The following is a 26,372-nucleotide window of genomic DNA, read 5'->3' on the forward strand; positions in this document are numbered from 1 at the left end:
TTCTAATATTCTTCTTTCCTCTCCAGCACAATAACTTTTAATCCATTTCGTGCAAGTTGTTTTTCTAAACACAAAAGTCTTTCCACCTTAGTGCTCCTCTCCTTGCTTGAATCTTTTTGTGGGGGGGGGGGAGTGTGGACTTCCTTTTAGCACATCCCCCGGTCGTACTCCAATCAAAGGTAAAATTTTAGTGTCGAATTTTCATTTTACTCACGGGTTCTTTGTTTCAGTCCAAATTTCAGGAAGGAAGACAGCGCTCTCCGGCCATGGCTCGCGGCTTCGCTCCGCCGAGGTAGCGATGGACTCTCAGCACCGCGCCGCACCCCAGTCCACTCCGCAGCCTTTAAAAAGGCTCTTCGCGGGTTGGGGAGGGCGTTTAAGGTGCCCACCGAGTCACCAAGTCCGCAGGCTTCAGCGCCTGCGGTTTTTGAGGGCCCCCGTGTCGCCGGCACGGCAAGACCCGTCCTCTGCGGAGCCGATTCCCTCCGGAGCTCGGAGGGAATCCGCCATTACCGGATCGCGCTATCCCGGAAGTCCCGTCCATCTTATAAAGCTGTATTATATAACAAGATCCAGATTGTGAAGTACTCTGAATTCAAATCTATTGCTTGGTGCTGATCTCAGAAGTACTGCAGCTACCTTGAAATTCAGTCTTAAATTAGACTACTTACTGCAGACTCATAAGTAGCTACACACTTAGTCACCTGTGATGAGCAATGACCGCTCCCCGCTTAAAACGGGGGGCACCCTTTGCATGGACGCGCGCAGCCCCTAGATCTGGAGCGGCTCCAACAGCATAGGCTTGGCTTTGCCTTCCCTCAGGTGGGATACCTGGAGGTCTCCGCCTACCTCAGTCAGTTGTCCAATCCCACCTGGGGGAAGCGTTGCCAAGGAGACCAGGCCAGGTAGGGGAGGGATTACCTGCCCACACAATAGAGGGAGGATCTTACCTGGGAATCCTCACTTGGCTCCAGAGCTTCTCCCACCCTACCCACCCTCAGTTAATGTCTTATTTTGCAGGTTAACTTTTCTTCACAGGTTTTGCAGGTTAACTTTTCTTCACAGGTATGCGGGCGCTGCTACGCTAAGGTCGCTATTAAAGGGCCGGAAAGGAATTTCCCTGCATTGGCAGGTTTCGCCTTTCCCATAGCAAAACGTCACAACTTTGGCGGTATCAGGCCTTGGGCGGCATCCTTTAGTCCATCTTCCTCTTTGCGGCGGCGATACCACGGTTCCCCGTTAAAGAGGTTTCTGAAGGGAGGCTTTGATCGTATGTTGAAAGGTCGTCATTGCTCTCTCCTGTGGCGGCGGCGTAATGGGGGCGGCTATCTCTGCTTGAACATATGTTCTCCAGAGCCGGCCCATCCCCCCCCCACACTAGATAACCCTGATGCTCCCTAGGTCCCCAGCTGGGGACTGGGGAGGGAGAACGCCCAATGCCTGAGCCAAGGTCTACCCACATTTGAAATTTAATAAAGTTGTGGCCAATTTAATCCCATAGCACATTGTCTTGAGTCGTTATTCCACATGACGGGGGGGACCGCGCGGGATCTGGGGACTCCGCCTGTCCCCGCAAAACCATCCAAGTGCCACAAATTACAAGTTCTCACAACTTAATCCATGGGTCTGCTATTCTGCGAAGATTCAAGAGTAAAATCACATCAGTCCACAGATTTTCTGCAACAGCTATGTGGTTAGAATACACTTATTACGGCAGCTTCCAAAGATTTTCCCCCATGGACCACCTGAAATTGCTGGTGGTACAGTACTGGTGGACCACCGATTGATTTTTCTGCCTCTTGTAGCAATCGCAATGTGCTGAACTAGGTGTTGTGGGAGTTTCAAGTGTGTTTCATAGATCGTTTCTTAAAGATTGCATTTGAGTGTGTTCAGATTCAAATTGTAATACAATATAATATAATAAATAAAAGAAGTAATAAAGGAGTTGGACTGGATGACCCTCACGGTCCCTTCCAACTCTACAATTCTATGAATCTATGGCCAAGAAATACAATTAAAAATGGATATGACTATCTAATGCAATATATGTGCCATCTTCAATCACAAATCCACCAACATGCTGTGGACCACCTGAATGAAGCTCACAGGCCACTGGTGGCCCATAGACCACAGCTTGGGAATCCTTGCACTATAGCAGACTTCTGCTCTCATCATTGAAATCATCTGGAGAAGCTCTTCTGACTGTCTTGCAGTTACAGTAAGTGATATTCCATTAGTTTCTACATGAACTCGGGCTTTTTAGCGCAGGGGCATCAAGTAATGTTGAAGTCGGGCACCTACAATTCTGTCATCTTGACACCTGTCACAAACATTTCGCCAACCATTTTTTAAAGAGAATTAATAGGAGCCAGTGGTCATTTGGTTCTGCATTTTTTACTCTTACAACGTCTTCATGTACATAGCCATGATTCTTGATGAATTGGCAGCTTATAAATGTTCTTTTAAGTAAAGGCGAATAAAGAGAAGGGAAGGAAATTCATTGATAAGCTCTCACACCAGTGTAACATCTCAAAACATGAAGCTAGCCGCGTGTTGTGGGGACGCCCAACATCTCATGCCATCGTGAAAATGTTTTGGACTGAGGTGCCAGACGGTAATCTTATCTCCCGCAAGAATCTATTTCAATTTCTCCCTGTGGATATTATATTGGCAAAGGGAGCCTGACATATTTAGGTACGTGAAATTCAGTGCAAAGCGAAGATGGAAAATATGTTTACTGCATGTACTGTATGTAACAAATGTCACACTAAAGATGCGGGGCTTGCAAGTCCGTTTGCCTTTGATCCTACCCCTTCGTATCAATCATCTCCCACCTCTCGCTGGGCCAGGGAAATGACAAAATATTCAGGTAGGGCAAAGCTGAAGCACTGACGCAGCAGCTGTAGCGGTAACATAGAGTACTTTTAAACGAAAGGGCACATTAAAAGGTGAGGAAGTCTTTGGGGAGGAAAATACAAGCAGTGCTATGGCTAATGCCCTTTACCAGACAGGGCACTCTGTCTGCCTGCCTCTCCTTCCTGAGAAGAGAAAGAATGAGAAACTTGCAGTCACAGTCCTGAAGAAAACCAGCTAAAGCACTGAGGCTCCCCATTACATTTTCCCTCTTGCGCATAGAGATGTAGTGGATCTGTGCCTGGTCTTCCAAAAACAATTATTTACACGCTTTTGATGAAGGGGCAAGTTGCTAATCCCACTGTTACTTCATGTCTTCATTCACATCATCAAATAAGCTGTGAAGGAGAAAGCAAGGCAATTGCAACTGGCCTGGAAGAGGTCCTGGAGAACAGTACAACTGAGGAGAAATGGGAAGGAAGCTTCAAATGAACATTCATTTCCTAAGCTTTTCACAGTACAGTCTTTTGCAGGCTTACCCAGAAGTACGTCTCATTGTGTCTGGTGAGGTTTATATCCTAGGTACCTTAAAAAACAACCAATTTATGATGGTATCGTTTTTGTGGACTCAAGGCCACTTTTTTAGATGCATGAAGCATGCCCACCAACATGCCCCAAAGGAAAACTGGGACGTGTGTCTTTCAGGGCCAGATCTTGCGGAAGCCAAGTGTTACGTTCTTTCAAGTTGCATCCGGCGGTGACCCGGAAGTACCAGAAAGGGTTACTTCTGGGTTTCACCACTCGCGCAGAAGCGCCAAATCGTGGTGTGCACCTGCACAAATATGGCGCTTCAGGTTGCGGGCTTTTCATGTTGCGAACGGGCCTCCGGAACAGATCACGTTCACAACCAGAGGTACCACTATATTATTATTTTTAAAAGTTGGATGTAAAGAGGCAGTTGACATAGTGTTTCATTTTTGCTTTCAGCGGCAAATAGGTTGCTAGCCCTTAAACTGAAAATAAAAATGGAAGTACCTACTGCAGCAAAATGGGAAAATAAATGTTGGACTTCGTTGCACAGCTTAAAGTCCTATTTTTGCTTTAAAATTCAGAATGAAAGTATTAAAGAAAGATATTATTGCAAGGTTGGAAAAATAGGTGGACTTACATATAGAGCTGCATTTTTTAATATGTAGGAAAGAAAATTATATAACACGACATAGTAAAATCTAGGTAACAGCATTGTATGTACCGGTATGTTCATAATGATGTATAGTAGTTTTGTATAAAAGATAGAGAAAATGAACTGATAAATTTGTATATATTATGGAACTCTATGTATACAATTTACTGCAGCATACCAACAGGTCCGGGTATTGACAGGTACGCCTACATCAAGTAAACACTAATTCTAAAGAAGGTTCTAGGTCCAGCCTGAGGGTGGCAGTGGCCTTGTCCCTAGGTTACTAGGTGAACACATCTCTGTGTCGGAACTTAAATAATGTAGCACAAAAACACCCCATGATAATGGAGAAAATAATCTCTAGGTGAAGGGTTGAGACTAACAGGGCCTCAGACAAAGACTCCTTGAGTAGAATAAAATGTTTGCACTGTTGTCCACAAATGATTTTATTTCTTTCACTGGCATTTGGGGGAAGTTCCAAGTCAAAGCCAGCAAAGTAAAAACTAGCAATTCTCACAGTGAATTAGGAGAAGGCAACAAAACTGATCCCTCAATTGTATCGCTTTCCTTCTCAAGAACGCGATGCAATTTCTAATTCATCATTCGGTGGAAGCGACAGGCAACACAGCTTACCCATTCCCAGGGTCAAGAATAACGCAGCCCTTTCGTGCTACCGGGAAAACAAATTTGGCACAAGCAAATTCCATTTATCACCCCGGAATCTAAGTCAACATATACTGTAAACAAAAGCAAATCTGGGGGATTTTGGATTCTTCTCTGCCTTATGCAGTATTGGACACATAGTGGAAAGCATGCACCGTGTTGAAAGACTTGTTAAAATATATACAGAATACTTCACAAGATACAGGAGCAGATCTATAGCTTTATCATTTTAACAGGCAACTCCACAGTACTGAAACGTCTGTAACACCACCCCCATCATTCCAAATGAGAGATAACAGCAGAATTAAATTCTACACACTGTTATTGAACCTGTTAATCTTCAAGGTCACTGACTCGAGGAAGTATCAAAATAGTAACTGGAACGTCTCAGCCATGCAAGAGCTGCCGTACTTTGCATTTCTTCCATGTCCTCAACAACTCCAAACCACCCCCTTATTTTAAGGTAAACCACTTGTTACCTTTAGCTTCTCATTCCACAAAGTGTTTCTTGTTGAAGCTTCTGGTTTGTGCTTTCCTAACTCCATTTCCAAGGAAGAGAAGGGATTCAGATCCCACAAAGCTGTGCCTTAGACACCCTACCACATCACATACTCAAGTTGTGAGACAGAACTGTATCAGGCTGCCCAGGCGATAATTTCTTGTTAGCTAGGGTTTCCATTTATAGACGTAGAAAATTCACAAATAGAACCCTGGAGGGAAGGCAAGCAACTAGCTTCAGATAACAATAAATGCCAGGCTGGCATCAAAAAAGCTGGTTAGCATTCGGCACTATCAGCACCACACAATTTTGATTACCTGGGGATCGTGAAATGAACTCTGCTTAAGGATTCCCTGATGAAACAGGAAGGACCTCAGAGCTACAAGTCTGCAATAGAAGTTCAGACAACAAAATGCCACCTCCCTGGGTAATCTTTGGCTGCAGCCCAGAGGGACATCAAACACCTAAGACATACTTTTCCTAGAAGAACAGTCCAAATTGTTATTTAAAGCTCAAAATCTAGTTTGGGGATCTGGCTTAAGAGCTTTGTTAAGGGAAAAGAGTATTCAGCAGCAGTTTTTCACTTAAATTGTTCAAACATCCAAACTATGTTTTGAATTTGGTGCTGTCCTCGGGGGCAGCTTCTAAAAAGCAAAAACCCCCAATAAAATATTTGAGGGAGCTAGGACCCCCCCCCAAGTTGATGGGCATTGTCATTCAAATGGTGTGTGTGTGCTACATCATGTGACTGATTATGCAGGGTGGGGCTTACCTGTTTAACCCCCCCCCCAATATTTTATTCAAGTTGGCACCCCTACTCAGACACCATCATCATCGACAGGGCAGGTTCAAAAGAGTTGCCTGCTTCAGACTCTTTTCCTAACAGCAGGTTCTCCATAACACTTGACGCCACGGAACATGTGGGAATATTTTTTGATAATTTCCAAAGCTGTGCCGGGAATCATTATGGCCACATTGCTCAGTGAGGTAGATGGTAAAGTTTGCTCCACATCTTACAGTATGATGCAAGCAAGTGCACTCAGGCATTATTACAATCAAGCAATATGCAAAACTTTCCACTCTCTTTATTGGGGGGAAGTTGCGTGAAATCTATGGAAATGTGTTGATTACAACTTCAAGTGAGGCAGCTATCAAAAGAGTCATTTGAAGTGGATATAAAAGTGATGGAGAACTGAACCAAAGTAATTAAAATTTCCCAAAGTTCTAGTCCCAAAGTGTCTTATATTTGAATTTTTGGCTAGATAGGCAGATATGCTATTCATTCACTCACAAATGAATTAGCTAATTGAAATGTCCCATTATTCATTGCAACTGCATGATACCAGTGCAATACCTGAAAGGAGAAGCACGTACAATTTCTTAAAGTAGCCACAATTTTCAGAATTTTTGTTTCAGGTGTCTTTTAACTGTACTGAAAGAGCAGAGTACTCATTGCAAAATGGCAGTCTGACCAAAAATTTTTTTCACTCTCTTGTAAAAAGGAAATTATTAATTAAAGGGTCACGTGTGCGCACACACACTTGCAGGGAATAGAAATAGATCAATAAATTTCAGGAACACCATGAAAATGGAAACCTGCCAGTTAGAAGACGAGAAGCAGATGCTATTTCAAAGTAAGGTGAAAGGAGGACAATGCTAATTAAAAGGCCAATTGCAGAGAGAAGCAGACCTTTGAATATGAGTTACTTCTGAGAAAACATATATCAGGACCTTGTTTGTGAGGATGGGCACTGTTGGATATTTAATGAGAATATGGTAGTATTTTAAGTAAAGGACCCCTGGATGGTTAAGTCCTGTCAAAGGCAACTATGGGGTGCGGCACTCATCTCGATTTTCAGGCCAAGGGAGCCGGCGTTTGTCCACAGACAGCTTTCTGTGTCATGTGGCCAACATGACTAAACTGCTTCTGGTGCAACGGAACACCGTGACGGAAGCCAGAATGCATGGAAACGCTGTTTACCTTCCCGCTGCAGTGGTACCTATTTATCTACTTGCACTGGTGTGCTTTCAAACTGCTAAACTGGCAGGAGCTGGTACCGAGCAACAGGAGTTCACCCCGTCGTGTGGATTCAAACTGCCGGCCTTCTGATCGGCAAGCCCAAGGGGCTCAGTGGTTTAGACCACAGTGCCACGTGCATCCCTTGTCTGTATTTCAAGTACCACCTTTTAAACTCTGCTTTTAGATGCTTGAGAAAAGCAATGCTTCAGAATTGCTAGCAAGCTGTAAGATGCAGGCAACCCAAGCAGAGGTCCATTTAACTGAAATGAAAATAATATGCTTCCTTCCGTTATCCTAATATCCAAAGCACTTCCCTCCCACTCTTGGCCTCCTTAGTAATGAATGCAAGCAGCTCAAGGCAAGGACTTGTCATTCTTTAAAACACGGTGGCACATCAATGGTGCTATATAAATAAAAAAAACAAGATTTAATTACATTTTTAAAAATGTGTTTTACACTTCAGAACAGGAGTTTAAATCTTAGAAAACCATTCCCAAATCTTTTGAAGGTCACTTCATCATTACAAAACATCTCCCTTTGTATTTGAGACAACCTATAATAAAACATTTGAGATTTGGTTTAGTAGTATTTTATTGAATATGTACAGACACACACGCAAAGCCTTTTGCATAGCATGGGATGCAGGCTCTGATGTCTAGTTAGTTGTAGAAGAATAACCTGGCAGCAGTTCATGGCTGATAAAAGTCAGCAGTCCAATATTAGTAACTCTGCTGGGAGGGGGACCATTCCCTGGCGCACAGAGCGGGATTCCTAGGTTCACAACAACAACACACCCTTTGGTTGCTACACCAACGAAAGCAGGGCTGCCTTGGAAGTGGTTCAGAGTCATTTGGGCAACAGCTAGCAGCCAGTAGCAGGAGAGCATGCCCAGTAGCAGGAACAACTTGTCTGAGGGTGTTTTCACACATCGCACTAAAAGCGCCTGCGAGTCTCTCATGCCCTATTTTTGTACACTTATGAATGCTATTAACAGGGCAGTGAAAAGTGAACAGTGTCATATTTAAACCAAACGTGCGTTCGAGCCTACTAGATGCCAATTCAAAAAGAAATTTTTAAAAATCATGGTGTGTGTGTTTTGTTTTTGTTTTTAATCCCCCATAGCTTCACTCCAGATATTATGATGCCTCAAATTATTAATGTGCAGTAAGCTACATGCTTTCATTGAAATAATTCATTTTTCTTTTTGGGTAGGTCACTTCCCTGCTATTTCTTGCAAAATCCAACCTGGCAGTGTTTTGTTTTTGGACATGAATTTGGATTGTGGGTGTCTCTATGAGCATGTTCATGTTTTCTATGAGTTTGCAAAGGTATATCTTTTAAAAAGTCAGCAGCTTAGAGACCTTTTAGGTGACAAGTGCCTAATACATCTGAAGAAGAAGAGGAGCAGATTTTTCAGTGGAAAATGAGGTGCCAGTACTCATATAAATTTGGATAGTGTTTTCGAGGTTACCAGCATGAGTTTGACCAAACTGCGGGAGGCAGTGGAGGACAGAGGTGCCTGGCGTTCTCTGGTCCATGGGGTCACGAAGAGTCGGACACGACTAAACGACTAAACAACAACAACAACAACTCATATATTGACCACTTGACTGTGGTGCCGGCACAAAATGTCTGTCCTGGGCTGTGAAAAAAGGTTTGTGCATACTCTGTACCAGTGAGTACTGTCACAAAAAGCAAATAATAATAATCCCTTAAAGCTGTGCTGAATCCTGTCCTCCAATTGCTCTGAACTTTTCTTCCCCTGCCAAAGAGTCTTCCATTTTATTTTTATTTTTCCTCTTTCTTGGGGCACTTAAGAATTTTGTTGGGCTTACCTTATTCTTGTGAGGTGCCTGTGAACAGTTACTGTGTCCTTCTTTCCATTAAACTTCTTTGATTTCTGTGCAACCTCCTTGGCTGCCTCTACTTACTGCTCTGAAAAATCCCTGTGGGAGAAGTTATCTCATGAAGTTCTCTTCTCCAAAGCTTTAACTGAAGAATGGGAAGCTGGGTTGGGAAGTGTGTGTCTGTGTCCACTGAGCACCTGAGATGGGTACACTCACAGATATTGTTCTTGGTACTTTAAATATATCCATTTCTGTGTGTATCTTTTTGGAATATCCACAAGTTTGTATAATTATTATTTTCTGGGGGGGGGGGGGAACAGCGCTGTGAAATTTGGAGCTTGCGGATTTTGAAGGGCAGCTGCATTTCTCTGCAAATAGTGGTTTGATTTCTTCCCCACCCTTAACTCTGAGTGGATGTTCTTACCCTTACAAACATCACAGAAACCCAATAGCAAGTTGACGGTTTGTGGTTTTCTTGTGAACATTTTAAGTATAGCCAGTGGTAACTTTCTAAAGTGGAACATGCTATAGCTCAGAATGACTAGAAACATCACGTGTCTAAGAACCACTCTTCCATGATCCTGAAAGCACCAGGGGTGGTTTTGGGAATGCACTCTGAACGTGCTCAAAGACCTGTTTATTTCTCGTTACATCACATGGTTTGGACACAAAAACATGTTTCTTAGCCGAGGCATGGTGACCCCTTGGCTGAAATTAAACTCTGCGCAGAGAGGTATCCCACTGGAAATGAAACGCACTTGGAGAGCCTGCTGTTATCGTCACAGTTCTTCCCTTTCAGCTGGCGTGGAATCGGAGGACGAGGGGGAAGCTAATCTTGTGAGTGATCACAGGCCACATTCTGACAGCAGCACCTGCTGCCATCGCTCTGCAGACAATACTGCTTGCTTTGTAAATATGACGGAGGAGGGCGAGATAACCAGCCATGGGAAATGGGTGGGGGGAAATAGTGTCACATGCCTTATACTAACTAATACTACGTCTGCCTCTAAGGAGCAGAAACACAGGAACCTTGAGTGCTAAACATCCACAATATGTTTTTCAGAGAGGAACCACTTGACCACGGCTTTATGCCAAGCCCTTTTTGATCGACAACAGGCTTGAAGTATGGAATATGCATGCATCTGTAACTGCCTTGGGGATAGAAGGCAGAAGAGTATGCGAAGGAAGATGTCTGACTATGCTTGTAGAAATATGAAGGCCAAACAGAGGAATTCAGAAATAATTAGCTGTGGACGCCCGGGGTGTTCTCAGTTGGAGTAGCTGACAAGGTCAAAATGAGAAAAACAGTGGAGCTAAAAGCAGAGTGTCCACCATCTCAGAGGACTGATGGATAGATGGCTCAGCTTCTTTTATGGATGGTTGTGCAGCTACAAGGCCAGCGCCGGATTTTATGTACAAGCTAAACAAGCTATAGCTTAGGGCCCCACTCTCTTGGGGGGCCCCCAAAAAAATTAAAGGGAAAAAAACTGGATGTACATTTCCAAAATATAAGATAAAAAACAAATAAAATAAAACCTACATGCAGCAACAGTGTTTTGTGTTGTGTAGGCTCCTATTTGTTATGTGCAAATGGCTTTAGATACCTATTAGATCCATAAATTACCATATAGCATATATTCAACACAAAAAACAGTGACAATTTGTTGTTGACAAATTACAGCTGGACATATAAAGGGCCCTATTACCTTCAGTAGCTTAGGGCCTCGTCAAACCTAAATCCGGCCCTGGCTTCACCTAATGCCTGCATCAGCCCTGTTTTGAGAAGAGGCTTTAGAACAATCAAGTTTGTTATAGTGCAGGATGTAGAGATGTTCTGTTCATCATCAAAAGAATACAGTTAAGAATCCCAGCTTCCAAATTATGGACTTTGTTTTTAAGATTAGGGATAGAGGAAAAGAACTGAGGGGGGAAACAGCTAGCATAAAAAAGAAAATAGTTTATTCTCTAAAGCACCTTACAGCAGGCAGTCTTAAGTGTCTCAAACTTACTTGCGAGGAGCAAGGACTGCTCATGATATTCCAGAAATCATAAATTTTCAACAGGGGACAATCCCAGTTTTTAACCCTGTGTTATCAAGATAGAGGGTTGATGAGAAGGAGCCTCCAGCCAGGTATGATGGCCATGAGGGCTTGAAAGACCTATGTGAATCCACCCATTTATCTGATGGAGCCTCTCCTGCGTGTACCATTGTCTTCTGACACTTTTATTGGGATAGCGTCGCATATGTGGAACTCCCTGTCCTCAGAGTCTAGATCACTTTTCTCTTTATCTCAGTTCCACCAGAGTTTGAAGACCATTTTCCTTGGAAATGAGCCTTTAATTCTGTTGCTGTGCAATTTCATTGCTAATGTCTTGACTCTGGGGGCTGGGCTATGGTTTTTTTAAAATGCAGCTTTCAGTATTGAATTATGTTGGACTAAAATCTAGTCATTTTAGTGGTGAAATTGGCTAATTTAATTTTTGTGTTTTGTGAAGCTCTCTGAACATCTCCCTTTGGTTCGGAGAAAATGAAGAGAGATTGTTGTGTAAGTAAATCTTCTTAAGAATGTCGGGGGCTCTGTCTTCTGGATTCTCAGTTATCTTTCCTCTACTAGAATCCTGCATAAACAATGTGAAAATATGGCCACCTATATATATTTTTGATTAGGCCAACATTTTGGTAAGATAAAAAACTCACCATAAAAGATAACATGAAAATCAATGAGAGTTTGGATAAAATGACTGAAAGACAAATCTGTTGGCCTTTCCTTCAATTATTTCCCAATCATCTTTGAAATAAGTTTTTGTATGACAGCATAGCTCATTTTAAAATGCACTTGAAGCTGAATTTTGAAGCAAAGTTGTGTATGTTTAGCCTGGAGAAGAGGAGAGTGAGAGGTAATATGTGAGCCATCTTCAAGTATCTCAAGGGCTGTTAGATGGAAGAAGAAGAAGAAGAAGGGAAGAAGAGTTTGGATCTGATATCCCGCTTTATCACTACCCGAAGGAGTCTCAAAGCGGCTAACAATCTCCTTTTCCCTTTGTCCCCCATAACAAACATTCTGTGAGGTGAGAGAGGCTGAGAGACTTCAGAGAAGTGTGACTAGCCCAAGGTCACCCAGCAGCTGCATGTGGAGGAGCAGAGACGCGAACCCGGTTCGCCAGATTACTAGACTACTGCTCTTAACCACTACACCACACTGGCTCCCATGGAAGATGGTGCATGCTTGTTTTCTCTTGCTCTGGAAGGTAGGACCCAAACCAATGGATTCAAGTTAAAAGAAAAGAGATTCCAACTAAACACCAGGAAGAACTTTCTGATGGTGAGAGCTGTTCAACAATGGAAAAGATTCCCACAAGAGATGGTAGACTCGTCTTCCTTGGAGGTTTTTAAGCAGAGGTTGGATGACCATCAGTCATGGATGCTTTAGTTGAGATTCCTCATTGCAGGGGGTTGGATTAGATCAGGCATAGGCAAACTCTGCCCTCCAGATTTTTGGGACTACAACTCTCATCATCCCTAGCTAACAGGACCAATGGTCAGGGATGCTGGGAGTTGTAGTCCCAAAACATCTGGAAGGCCAAGTTTGCCTATGCCTGGATTAGATGATCCTCAGGATCCCTTCCAACCCTACAATTCTATGTACACTACAATTCACTCAGTATATCAGTTTTTATAAATCCCAGTCCAAGCACAATTCAAGGCATATTAATTGAGCATACCAGTAGATTTTGGGCTGCTGAAAATTCAATTTTGTTGTATTGGCTTAAATCAGAGATGGAGAACATCTGGCCTGCAAATGTAATCTAGCTCATCAAACCTCTGAATCTACTGCCAGCAGGCTCCCTAGGCTATCTCATTCTACCTAGCTCTACCATTTAAAAATATGAATAAATCTGAGCAGTTCACAAACCATATTCAATGCAACAGAAAAACTTTTTTTCTAAAAAGAATAATTTATTAAGGGGGGTAAAAAGCATTGTTTAAACAGTCTGAATAGAGGTGGCCTTCTGAATTGTCCGTCTCCTCGGGCTCAAAGTCATCAGGGTCTTGCGCTAACTGGTCCGTGTCCTCGTCTGAAGTGGAAGGGCGTGTTAGGATGATTCGAGGTATCTTGGATACAGTAAAAGAATGCAGGGAAGGGAGTAGGGAAGAGAAGTGAATTGCACAAGAGAATCTAGAAGCTAACATTCATTTGCTGCCAAGAACTCTCCTCTGACACAGATCTCCCTTGCAAATTTTAATGTCATGCATTTTCCAGATATTCTCTGAATGCTTAACTGTTCCCCAAATGTTGGATAGCTTAGGAATAGTCTATTCTCATATCCTTCTTCCTCAGATTGGAAGGAGAGGCCCACCTACAGTGGAAATATGGCTGGGGTAGGACCAGACAGGGTCTGTGCTCAGATTATATATGGGGTTTTGATGGATGGTTTTATATCGCTGGGTTTTTTCATTCTATTTTTTAGAATGTACGCTTTCGAGCACAATTCAAAGTGTTAGTGCTGACCTTTAAAGTCCTAAATGGCCTCGGCCCACCCCCATTGTTCAGCCCAAACACAGGTCCAGCTCCGAGGGCCTTCTGGTGGTTCCCTCAGCACAAGAAGCGAAGTTACAGGGAACCAAGAAGATGGCCTTCATCCTGTGGAATGCCCTCCCATCAGATGTCAAGGAAATAAACAACTATATGATTTTTAGAAGACACCTGAAAGCAAACCTGTATAGGGAAGATTTTAATGTTTGATGTTTTATTGTGTTTTTATATTTTGCTGGAAGCTGGCTAGAGTAGCTGAGGCAACCCAGTCAGATAGGCAACATATAAATAATGAAATTGTTATTGTTATTGTTATTGTTACTACTACTACTGCTACTACTACTAGAAAGTTACAAGACACCTTCAGTGGTGATTTCCGGGTCATGCAGCCAGCATGACTAAACCACTTCTGGCATACAGAACACTGTGACAAGTGCCAAAGCGCATGGAAACGCTGTTTACCTTCCCACTGCAGCAGTACCTATTTATCTACTCTTGCTGATATGCTTTTGAACTGCTAGGTTCGCAGGAGCTCACCCCGTCATGTGGATTCAAACTCTCAACATTAAGATCAGCAAGTCCAAGAGGCTCGGCGGATTAGACCACAGCGCCACAGCGATCCCTTTCAGGATCTGTATTATTTGCAGAAACTGCCTACAACATCCATCCTCTATCTCTTTCTCTCTTGTGGTTTTCTCAGTAACCAGAGGGACATTGGATTAATATCTACTGATATTTAATACTGTCTCTCTAAATGTAAAGAACCAATAATTTTCAACAGTTACTGCATTTTTTATTAGAATGGTTTAGGCATTAGGGTATACAGTCATACTTTGGAAGTTGTATGGAATCCATTCTGGAAGTACATTTGTCTTCCAAAACATTCAGAAACCAAGGTGTGGCTTCTGATTGGCTGCAGGAAGTTCCTGCAGCCAATCAGAAGCCACGGAAGCTCTGTCAGATGTTTGGGTTCCAAAGAACGTTCGCAAACCAGAACACGCACTTCTGGGTTTGCAGCATTTGAGAGCCAAAACATTTGACTCGCAAGGCATTCAGGATCCAAGATACAACTGCATTAATATTTGCTAACCTACTAATATAAATCAGAATTAAAGTTAGAGAAGATTTGAGCTGTTTTGCTAAACTATTAAGTGCTGAAGCAAGTATTTTAATGCTATTGCAACAGGGCATATTTCCATTTTTTTCTGGAGAAGAGCTGTGTGCCTGAAGGATTTTCCACACTACTATCTAGTCAACTGTTTTACTTTAAATTTGTTCCTATGGTTTTTTGCGGGGGTGGGAGAAGAAGCAGAATGTTAACTAATTCTAACTATTGGTAAATAGTATTCATTCTCCAAAGTCGATGATGCATTTGAAACCTTCTGACAAGAGCCCAGGCTAACACTGACATCTGGTGGGTTGTTTTTAATTCAGTACAAGAACCAGACAGATAACTTGCCATTCAGGGGTAGGTGGGTATAAATAAAAAGGGATTTTTTTTTCGGGGGAGGGGAGATTAAGCTATATTTTACCAAAACATAATAGTAACACCACTTCAGACACTATTAATGCATAAATATCTTCCTCCATCATTACTTACTGTTATAACATGATTTACTGTCTGGAATGGTCCACTTTTGGATGGCATCTCAAAAGGGCCAGAATCAGGTGTGCTGGGTTCTGATATAAGGGCATCCTTAAAAAGAAAAAGAAGAAAAATAGCCAATTCGCTTTTCAGGCATTATTAAAACAGGTGAAGAAACCTGGAACCATAATGTTTATTCAGCAAGTGAAAAAAGCACCTCTCTAGCCTCTTTAGCCATCTGCTAAAATACACTGCTGAAAGAGGGTAGGCCACAACTAATGAGCTTAATTCAGTGTTAAAGGTAAAGGTACCCCTGCCCGTATGGGCCAGTCGTGTCCGACTCTAGGGTTGTGCGCCCATCTCACTTAAGAGACCGAGGGCCAGCGCTGTCCGGAGACACTTCCGGGTCCCGGGTCCAGCGTGACGAAACTGCTCTGGTGAGCCAGCACCAGCGCAGCACACGGAAACGCCAATTCAGTATTAAGTGACCTTTAATAACCCACCTAACCTACCTTGCAGTCCAGGAGAGCATTTCATAAAGTGAAATATGAAAGCAAAGACTCTATACCTCCGCAACTTTGTCTTCGGATTGCACCCCAGCCAAGTCAAGTGGGCCATCTTTGGACACATGTGCTATTAAGATTCCCTGGGGAGAAACAAGACATTTCAGACCTGGGAGTTTATTTTGCTAGCTATGCATTACTAAGCGCACAGGGAGAAAAAAGAAACTGCCTTAAAAATTATACGGACACCAGTTATTTTGGTGGCCACAACAACAAAAATTGAAGCCAGCCTTCCCGGGCTAGTAAGATCAAACCAAAAATTCACTTGGGAGAGAAGAGGGCCAGATATCAGGTGTGCTGGGTTGGGAAGAGATTTGAGACCAGGAACAGAAATGTTTTTGTGGCATGATGACACGGAGACACTGCCCCAAGAGCAAGGAGCAATTGTGAAATGAACAGGTGGGATACTTGCATTAGCATAGAAGCAAGTAGAGTCACCTTGAATCAAGGTGGGAAATGATACTGGTAATGGCATTTCCAACATATGGGCTTTGTATACAAACAAACAAACAAATATTATTTTAGTCATCCCTCAAGAAGTTGAAATTCATGTGATTATTCTGAGGTTCAGCATAAGCTAATCTTTCTGCTTTTCTTATTAAGACAGGCTGCCATGTAATGACTTCCAACGAGACAATGGCAAGACAGGAGGACGACTGTTCTGGTCTCTCACAACAAAGAATTAGTAGTTGGAAAATGTGTGAGTAATGAAATGCACCTCATCATTTTCTTTACATGAAGATGAGCCCTTTCCACCAGCAATGCTAATACCAAGACTCCCCATTTGACTGCACACAGTAATCGTTATCTGGAAGAGAATTGCAGTTCATATTGAATAGGCAGTTAACAAGCAAACACAACACTTATTCATTCTTATTAGACAAGCAACAAGTAATGAAACTCATGCACGACACACACACACATGGAAAATGCTGTTTCGTTCAAAATGAACAGAGATCTCAGCAGTGCCTGTGCTGCAGTAATTACCTTTTTAAACATGGCGGCACAGAACCAGAAGAATACTTATACAACATAAATGGCAGCCCCATTAAATAAATTCTAAGATATATTTGTTTATGACTCCTGAAAGACGGAAGTTATTGAGGAAGTGTGAAGGAATTGGAGACAACCCCAGCAGATTCACCCAAACCCTCCAGCATTGACCCTCCCACCTGTTCTCCCTCCAGTTTCCTCCATCTTGTGATCTGGGATGCAATGCAATGGAACCTGTATCAACTGTCAACACAAATTGCAATGTGACAGCTTAATTTTGGGATGGCATAATGAATGTAGGCAGTATATGATGGCAGTCTGGATTCAGAATTAGTCATCAGGGCTATGGATTTCAATGGTTCTGCATCAAGAAGGGCAGTCTGGATCCAACCCCATATTATTAGTTAGCCTCTTAATTTAACAATAAGTTAAAATGAATTATGCCATTAGGCAGTACAAAGTAGTATACCATTCGGTGCTCAAAACACAATATTTACACAGGGGTCCCTTTACCTAATGTAAAAAAAAAAAATCCTTTTAATGATCAAAGCCAGCTTCAATTTTAAAAAATGCATTGTTTGACCAAGAAGCTGTCAAATTATTCCTTTGTATAAGTTTAAAGCACAAATTTCTAGCACTCACGTCTCTAACAATTATTTTTAATAGTTTACATCTATCTTGTCTGTTTAGAAAATGTAATTAGTGAAAGCATAAGATAAGTCACAATTTCTGGGACGTTAATCCATGAATATTTCTCCTTAATTTAGTCAACAACACAATCCTCTACAGATCTACTCCAAATAAGTCCCAGTGGGGCTTGCTTCAAGGGATGTGGCTATAGGATGCAGTTTAAAATAAGCTAGTAAGGTCTGCATGCCCAAAGCTGTCCCAACACTCCCACAACACATCTGGGTTTTTTCTTCTGAGAATGATGCCCATCCACTGGGAAGCACTGCGAACACTCAGGAGGAAACAAAACAACATCAGAAATCAATGGAAGATCTCTCCAGGCATTACAAATACAGGGGAATAAAGACATAGGGGTGGGATGAGCACAGTAGCTCTGCCCTCCTCCACCAACACTTAAGGCAACTGTCTTGAAGTGGGCAAAGGCTTCTTCTATCTGTGAAGTTGTCTGTTCATTTTAGTACTCTGGAAAGCCAGGCTCTTAAACTACCAGCCCCTCACTTCACATCTTTATTTCCCTGCATTTTGCAACACTGGAGGAAGGTTTGTGTTTATTATATTTTTTTATCAACTTTCTGTTGTTCATTTTATGTATCAAATTTATTTCGTACCTCTCCTGCCAAAGCAGTATTTATTAATTTATAACTTCCAAGAGATTAATCAAAAGTGCAAGTGGATTGAGTTTGACAACTCTAAAGTCAGAGATTGATCCACCTCACTTTCATTGTAACAAATGTCATATATACTGTAGGCTGTGTTCACACATCGTGCTAAGCCAAACCAGGGCTTAGCGTGAACACAGTAATGTGCTGACTCCCAAGGAGGAGATTGCGGCCATCTTACTCCTCCTTCGCCAAGCTAAGATTCGCTTAATATATTGTTCGAACCCAGGGGTGAGCTTAAGGTCTCTTCTCTTTAACCACAGTTTGGGTTTGTCCTGTGGTTACAGGCTGTGATTGAGAAGGAGAGACCTTAACCATGTTCCCAGGTTTGGGTGAGTTGCTAAGCTTACTATGGTGTGCAAACTAGGCTCGAGAACATTACTATGCTGCAGAATGGCAAGCTCCCTACAAAAAAAATTAAGAATATGGGATGCTTAAACGTGTGGCCTTTGCAAGAAAGGTCCTATACATGGGACCCATGCAGAAAGGTGCTACCTCAGAACAATCACTCTAGAATAGTAAGCTCTGAAGATGGGGTGTTCAATCAAGGTTTGCCTATGGTAATATGTAGTATGGTGAGTACAACAAGGAATCCCTGGGGCAAAATATGATCTGAGCTTCATAATCTAAGATTTGCAACTACTAATTCAAGAAGCAATGATGGGTCTTTACCAGGTGCAAGAACAGAAGTAGAAAAGTCCTCCCAGACATAAGAAAGATAAGCATGCCATCTCTCTGTGCCCTGAACAGTTTCATCTTCCAATTTGTTCAGATCAAGCCACTGATAAATTTTAAGCCAGTTCGAAAACACATGCATCAGGAAACTTCTCCAACAGCATCTAAGCTTATCCAGAGTTATTCACCAACTTTGGGTTCTCAGCCTTCTTCTTCTTTACCTCCACTTAGAAAGAGTGCCTTTCCCTCACACACATTGCCTTGTATAAAAGTAACTGAGAGTGTGGGCCTACTTTAGGGACCTAGGAAGGTAAAGGTAAAGGGACCCCTGACCATTAGGTCCAGTTACGGACGACTCTGGGGTTGCAGCGCTCATCTCACTTTATTGGCCGAGGGAGACGGCATACAGTTTCATGTGGCTAGCATGACTAAGCCCCTTCTGGTGAACCAGAGCAGCGCACGGAAACGCCGTTTACCTTCCCGCCAGAGCGGGAGCTAATGAATACAGACTGTTCCATTTATTAGCATTCCATTCTAGAAAGCAGAACCAAGAGGCAAATGCTTCTTCTTGCTCATGGGTTACCTTCAAGGGTGACTGTGTTGTATCTACAGCTCCTGGGATCTGCTCCTTGCTTTCCTTTGAAAACCTGTTGCCATCTGTCGGGAAGCTGTTTGCAGCTGCAACTGGAACCTGTGGTTTGCTGTTGGCCACTGGGAAGGGTTTTGACTTGGTTGCCACTTTTTGCCTTTCCTGTTGAAAAGTGACTCTAGCATTTCTTTGATCTCGAAGGTTGTCTCCAGAGTCAAAGAGACTCCCAGAGAATTTGGATATAGGCTCCTGTGCAAATTTAACCAAACAAACAAACCACGGCTTAGCTTTATGTGTGAACCAGACCACAGTAAATGTGAAAAGGCACGAAAGGCAGACAGAGCTGCTTGTGTAGCTTCACTCTCACTTCTGAAGGTACAGCCAGGATTATATGTTTTCCACAAATCCAGAGAATCTCAGCTCAAGCTCTGAAGTCAACAGTTTCTGACAGCAACTCAGATGTCTATGTGCAAATTTACATTGCTGTGAAAATCCCAAGATTATCAGTCAACAGTGAGGATTGGCATTGTACAGTTCATGCTGTGAAAATCTGAAGAACAAAATTGTCTGTTCTGGACAGGCACTAGGGATAGTTGATATATGTCAAAATAAACTAGTGAATTTTACTCAGCATAGACCCATTGAAATTATGAACATAATTTAGGTCCATTAATTTCAATGTGTAAAATTTAGATGAATACCACCCAGTTTCTCTCACACACCAAAACCTCTATTTCCTGTTCCAGAATCTCTTGTTCTTTTGCCCTTCAAACTTTTCATTATTTTTTCAGCTACTTCTGATATGCAGCAATCATGTAAATGAGTATTGGACTGATTTCAATGAGTTCAAGGGCTATCACACTGCTAGAAAATCTGTGAATGTTATTACTTCCTAATAACATTCAGAATCTACAACATTAGCCAGCATAATTTCTTTTCTCTCTCCTTGGTTCTTTTCTTTGACTTCCTCAAGCCTGAATATGGCTGCAGAAGGGTGCAGCATATCTTTTGCTGGATTGGCACTTACATCCTCATCAGGATCCTCCAGCTCCTCAGCTTCTTGTTCGGGGCTGATCCGCCCTTCCTTCCATTTTTCGTTGGACGAGTTGAATTTGTACAGACTGCACCCTTGGACATTCTCCTTTCCCTTCAAAGAGCCCCAGCGAGAACCCTGGGAATTCCAGTTATGACTGCCATGTAGCTTAGGAGACTTGGGAAGCCATTTAACAGAGTCCTGCATGGAAGAGCAAAAGCACAAGAGTTTAATTCAGTACAGAGTTCAGGCACTCAAAAAGGATGCCTGCTAATTGGACACAAGCTAGAACAGATGACTTCAAGTTTGCCAGGCATCCAGTCAAGCACAGGCTTATCAGGTGTGTTGCTAAGTCAGCCAGTCATTGGCTGTGGGAAATGAATGGAGTCACTATCTGATGACAAAAAGGTTGGACAACTTAGAAGATGCTGTTGCCTGCCAGAACAATAGGACCACTGGAGGCAGGGGGACACACACAGACATTCACTTTCATCAGTAGCTATTGGTAAACTCTTATTTTGTTGGACAGAGAAATGCCATGCAGAGATGAGCCTATCCAGAAACTTGGACTATCTGCCCCATCTCAAGGCTTGTTTAGCCTACCCTTCCCATGTGCTCTATCCCTCCCCATCATTCACACAATGCATAAATGGAAACATAAGTTTGGATGTTTCCATCCACAATATGTGGGGGGTTGGGTTGCAGTGACATGGATGAGCTCAAGGGAACTTCCCAGATACAGACAGGTCCCCAAGAAGACACCTAATCTTAAAACCGATCTACCAAATTTGTCAAAGTTTCGTCTTAAATGTTTTGATACTTCCGGCAATCAAACTGTACAAGAGCTATGGACTTTGCAACAAAGTTCAGCTTCTTCACAAGCCTCTTGAACCTTTATTAGCCTTACAGGACCGAGTGGATCAAAAAGAGTTGAAAAAGTAACTTCTAAGTTACTTTTGCCTCTGATGACAAATGTGCTTGGAAATTCATAAGAAACACCTGCTATCAATAGGCTTATCAACTATGGTAGACTTAATAGTCTATTGGGCCATATGTGGTGCCATTCTTGATGACTGCCTAAAACATCCAGATGATAAAGACAAAGGTAGAACAACATATTTCAGGAGCATTCATTTGTTTCTCCTCCTATAAAGCTCTGTACACCTTGGACCCATAACTTATGCCTCATTTTGTCTTCCTGAGACTGAGTTAAGACCTCTGTCTTAACAATACATAAGCCTTGTTCAAAAAGCAGAGTGATAACTTCAGCATGTTACATTTCTTCTTTTTATCCACTCATAGTTCTTGGGAATGGGTGGGCTATAGAAAAAATCTAGGATATTTGGTAACTACAAGCAGTATTTAGGTGGTCTTAATCTCTATAAATAAGGTAAACACTCAGGAAATCTCCAGACATGTGACAAGACAAAAAATGGCAAGCATATCCAAAGCAACAGCCCTTCAACTATCTTCACTGAGGACTGGATCAGATCATTAAATATCTTTAATTTATGCAAATTACATATTTATGCAAACTCTACACACAAACACATATATACACATATGGGATGTGTAATTGTGTGATACACAAACAATGAATGGAACTTCCAGCAATGTGTCTGTTATGGCACCATCTAGTGGATTCTGTTGCAAGAAACAAACGCAACAGATTTTCCTAGTTCGTCTCCAATTGCTGGCTCCTATGAAACATTTATTATCTCTATAGCCAGAGACAGTGGCATGGTGAAACACTTCACACTAGGTAAGCAGACTCTAGTGCGAGTCAAAGGAATCTGTCTCTAGCCAACATCTTCTAAAGAAAATGGACTGTTTGCCCACAGCAATTCAAGCCAAATGGGCTGACATAACAGAACACTTAGTTTAAACACACAAAATACATAAAAAGGGATTTGCGGGTTATTTTTCTGAGTACCTCTTTAAGTGTTTAAAGTGTTTTCACTTCATGAAAAATCTGGTTCTTCAGCAGCTCTGTTCAGTACAAAGTGATTTACACTTCTAACGGCATTCACACAACTGATAGCAATGCAAGATCTTTGATGGTCCCTCTCTGGATTATTATATTTTCATTAATGGTTGGTTGACAGTAATAAATATTTTGATTGATTATTATGAGATATAGCTGAGAGAGGAACAGGGTTGGGCAGAGACATGCAAAATCTTTTGGCAATGATGGGAGCAACACAGCCATCCCTGTGTTATGACATCAGATTTTGCCAGGATAAGAGGAAGTGTTTGATCAAGGAGTGGCACTCAAGCAACTTTGGAGCTGGTTGAAGTAATCCGTTTATGAATTAAACTCAAGTTTGAGTTGGGAAAAACCAAATGAGATGCTCCAAAATGGCACCCGTGAAGAGATGGGTTCAACCACAAGACACAGCCGTTTCAGAAACCTACGCTGGTTACAAAGGAAGGAAATACCGTCAGGCCCACAACTATGATATAGCAGGTGTAGCCTAATTCCTCCTCCACCACCATCCTCACCAGCAAGGCAGGAGACCAGGCAGACAGGGTGCCTAAGCATGCCTGCTGACAGAACAAAAAGAGACTCAAAGGAACCAGTAACTACAAGCTTAAGGTGAGCTGTTGTTCAGGACCTAACCAGAACATACAGTCATCTCACAGCGGCAACAGAAATCACCATGATGAGAAACCTGGAAGCAAGCAAACCAGCTGTTGAGCCAGCCAAGCACAGTTTGTTTCCCCTTACACAAGGCGAGGGAGAAGCCCTGCAATGGGTAGACACTGAGCTACAGGATGCTTATCCTTCATCAGGGCAAACAGTTCCCCTTTGCTTCCCAGTGCAGAGAAACAAGCCATCCGGCAAGCAAGCCGTGTTCCAGTGTGCATGGAACCAATTGGCAGGCCCATGATCTGTATCATCAGACCAGCTGGGAAAGAAAGTATGTTGCTATACCAGCTTAGAGATCTATGGAAGCAGGAGGTGGGTAGGGGGCTTCCTTATTAATGCTGAGACAAACACAGATGATCAGTGCCAAGTGCTGTAACTAAACACTGTGAAAAGTTATTTAGCTAGCAGGTATTAGGGAGAGACTGCAACCAAGACTGATGTGAGCCTTCAGACATTACAGCAGGGGTAGGGAACATTTTTCAGCCTGAGGGCGACATTCCCTTCTGGGCAACATTCTGAGGGCAGGTGGAAAAGTGTGTGGAGCAGCTGATGGCTATTTTACCTTTGTGCAGTAGTGTCATTTCTGCACACACACACACATCCAGACAAGCAAGAGGCATAATCAGAGGCACATTCCATTCAAACAGAAAAGCTAGGTTGTGAAGCAGTGAGCAAGTTCCAAGCATCAGATAAAGGCTGGAAGGGCTACATTTGACTCTCAGGCCCGAGGTCCCCCGCAGACGTGTTACAGTCATGGAAGCACAAAATGAGGGCTGTGATCGACAACCCCGATCTCCTGGGGTTCTCAACAGTGCAAGGAGCCTCCGTGTGTAGCAAAGGCTCCCTGCTGTAGAAGCTACAGAAGAGCACAAGCAAGCTAGAGGGAGCCATGCAGCATGAGGAGCAGAAATAAGGCACACCCTTGCAACTCCTTCAGGGCTGTGAATCCCAAAGATGGCTTCAGGGCAGGAAGCAGAGTCGGGCTCTTAGGTCCATCTAGTTCAGCCTTTCTCAACCTGTGGGTCCCCAGATGTTGTTGAACTACAACTCCCATCACCCCTAGCTAGCAAGGCCAGAGCTCGGGGTGAGGGAGTTGTAGTCCAACAACATCTGGAGACACACAGGTTGAGAACCGCCGATCTAGTTCAATATCACTGACTGACAGCAACTCTCCGGAGCTTCCAGTAGGGTTATTTCCAAGCCCAGCGTGGGGCTTCTGGGGACTAGACCAAGGACCTTCTGCCTGTGCTCTGCCCACTGAGCTTTCTTTCCATAAAGGCCAGAATGTCACCCAAATGTACATCAGGAGAGCCATACCTTGAAGCAGACAATGGAATCTGCAAGCAGAGGGTGAGAGCTTAGTGCATCAGATGGCAGAGCAGAAGGATAAGGAACCACGAGCAAAAGCGTCAGCCATCCAATACCATTGACACATGATTTTAACACATGATTTTAAGAAAGAGATATGCAAGAGGGGGACAGGGTCCCACAAGCTCAACGCGACACTCCCGCTGATGTGATGTGTGGGGGAAATGAGTGGCGTTGGGCAGCTGCCAAAAGTGCAAGGAGGTAGCTATAACGTCTCTCACCCTTTCATGTCCTGGTCTGGTTCGCCCCTCGCCCTCAAACAAACACCCATAGAATATCAAATTTGAAGCCCCATTTGGCCTCCCCCCCCCCCGCTTTAATGACAAAGAAAGAATCAGGACAGGGCGGGTGCAGCTACCTCATATCCCACTTTTGTCAGAGCGTGTAAGAGATAAAAGCTACTTCTCTCAGTTAGCAAAAACAAAAAAGCAGTCCAAAAGGAGCTTGCCTCGTCCAGTGCCACCACCATCATGCAAACAAGCACACTTTATTTCAACAACTTTATTAGCCATTATATTAAAAAAAAAAATCACTGAGCTTTAAATATTAATTCTAGTGCTATTCTACTACTATGATGATTTATTTACAAACACCTAGTTATTAGACATTAACATTTTTACAACAACAACCAGGGAACTCTGCACCAGGAACTCCTTCAGATCTTGGTCTGCAAAGAAATTAAAACGGGAAGAATTAGGATAGCAAAAAGCGAGGAATGCTGGCACAAGCCCCAAAATTGCACAGTGTGGAGTTAATAAGCACACTAGGATAGCTGAGCTTCCCTAGAAGACAGTTTTAAGTGCATCTTGAAGAGAAGTAGCTACAGAAATGTTGGGGGCCCACTCTGGCCCAAATAGCGATGTGCAGGGGGAAAAAATGTACTGAAAATATAGTCAAAGAGAAAATGAACCAAGCAAGGCAGAGTTACACCATCCTGTTCCTCTGTTACATCATGGCATCAGTGGCCTAAACATTAATACTATATAAGCAAAGGCAAAGGAGCAGAAGAGATGTTCTAACCTGCAAATGCTGTCTTCACATCTGTCTTCACATCAATAGCTTCCTCAGCCCCGTCCTGTAACAGATCTGAAAGGGTATTACCATTTTTCAGTGGCAGGGCCACACAGCACACTACATCTTGCCAGCATACACTCAATCTCAGTACACATTGGCCAATCAGATGCGTCCAGAAAGCCCACAGACAGGGCATTAATGAAATAGCCCTCCTGGGTGGAACAACCTTGTTTAGATGCTATGCCAACCCATGTTTTGCGGTGATCAATAATATTCTTGCACATTGTTTACGCTGCATTGGCCATGCCCTTGTTCGCTACTGAATCAGGCTGCAATCTGAACGCCACTTACCTGGGAGTAAGTTTAATTGATTTCTGGGAGGCATAGCTAGGATTGTTATCATGCCACAGCTAATTAGCCAAGCGTGTGTGCAAAGGGAGAAGAAAAGTGTTCTTGAAGAATGAAAACTGGTTACTGAAACTTCCATATGCATGCCCAGCTCTTCCCATCCCTCTCCAAATAGCCGACTGGGAAAGAGTTAAGGAAAAGGAGTGAACAGGGAAAACAGTGAACAAACTGCTCATGCATTGCATAAAGTCTCAAACTGGGCAAAGCATACCACACATATTGCTTCCCTCCTATCAAAAAAGAGAGCAAGTGGAGAAAGAGGGGAAGATAAAGAGTATTTTACTAGACATAAAGAAAGGGAACCTACCCTGTTGCTCTGGCTCCTTCCTCCTCTGTCACTGGAAGTATTAGCTTCCTCTCAAAGCTGGAGAGGAAGTGTGACTACAACTCCCATGATGCAGTGAGACTTCAAGTAAAAGACATACAGGAATGACTAGGATGTTCTGCAACTTTAGGAGTCTCTTAACCCCACTGTGCAACCTGGGCTCAAGGCAGCAGTTCTACAGCTGCAGCAGAAAATAGAAGTACTCTCATGTGCACCAATG

The 26,372-nt window shown here is 42.9% G+C and overlaps 2 protein-coding genes and 1 long non-coding RNA gene across 11 annotated transcripts in view; 1 reads left to right on the forward strand and 2 right to left on the reverse strand.

Moving 5' to 3' along the window:
• The window catches only part of MLIP (muscular LMNA interacting protein), a 56,955-nt gene extending 51,503 nt beyond the window's left edge, over positions 1–5,452 (reverse strand). For 2 of the 9 annotated variants that reach the window (XM_081906075.1, XM_081906072.1), the window contains exon 1: positions 5,179–5,440. In XM_081906075.1, the coding sequence (XP_081762201.1) occupies positions 5,179–5,244 (66 nt within the window). In that variant the 5' untranslated portion in view covers positions 5,245–5,440. Of the gene's footprint in view, positions 1–5,178 lie in introns of all 9 variants that reach the window. The other 7 variants (XM_081906077.1, XM_081906071.1, XM_081906078.1 and 4 more) reach the window with 7 other exon arrangements.
• A 3,357-nt stretch (positions 5,453–8,809) lies between these two features.
• Positions 8,810–10,610, forward strand: LOC309367310. Its single transcript, XR_014167020.1, has 2 exons — positions 8,810–8,893; positions 10,129–10,610. It is a non-coding gene; the product is annotated as an uncharacterized lncRNA (long non-coding RNA).
• Positions 10,611–13,008: 2,398 nt separating this feature from the next.
• Positions 13,009–25,074, reverse strand: LOC309366317 (uncharacterized protein; the record flags this gene model as incomplete). Its single annotated transcript, XM_081904769.1, has 7 exons — positions 13,009–13,179; positions 15,201–15,296; positions 15,754–15,831; positions 16,467–16,556; positions 19,349–19,603; positions 20,382–20,588; positions 25,018–25,074. Coding segments are annotated over 7 exons (936 nt in total), but the record flags the coding sequence as incomplete, so codon positions are not given.
• Between the last annotated feature and the right edge of the window lie 1,298 nt (positions 25,075–26,372).

This window comes from Podarcis melisellensis (genome assembly GCF_964234715.1).
Source record: "Podarcis melisellensis genome assembly, chromosome: 3".
In the NCBI taxonomy this organism is placed as follows: domain Eukaryota; kingdom Metazoa; phylum Chordata; class Lepidosauria; order Squamata; family Lacertidae; genus Podarcis; species Podarcis melisellensis.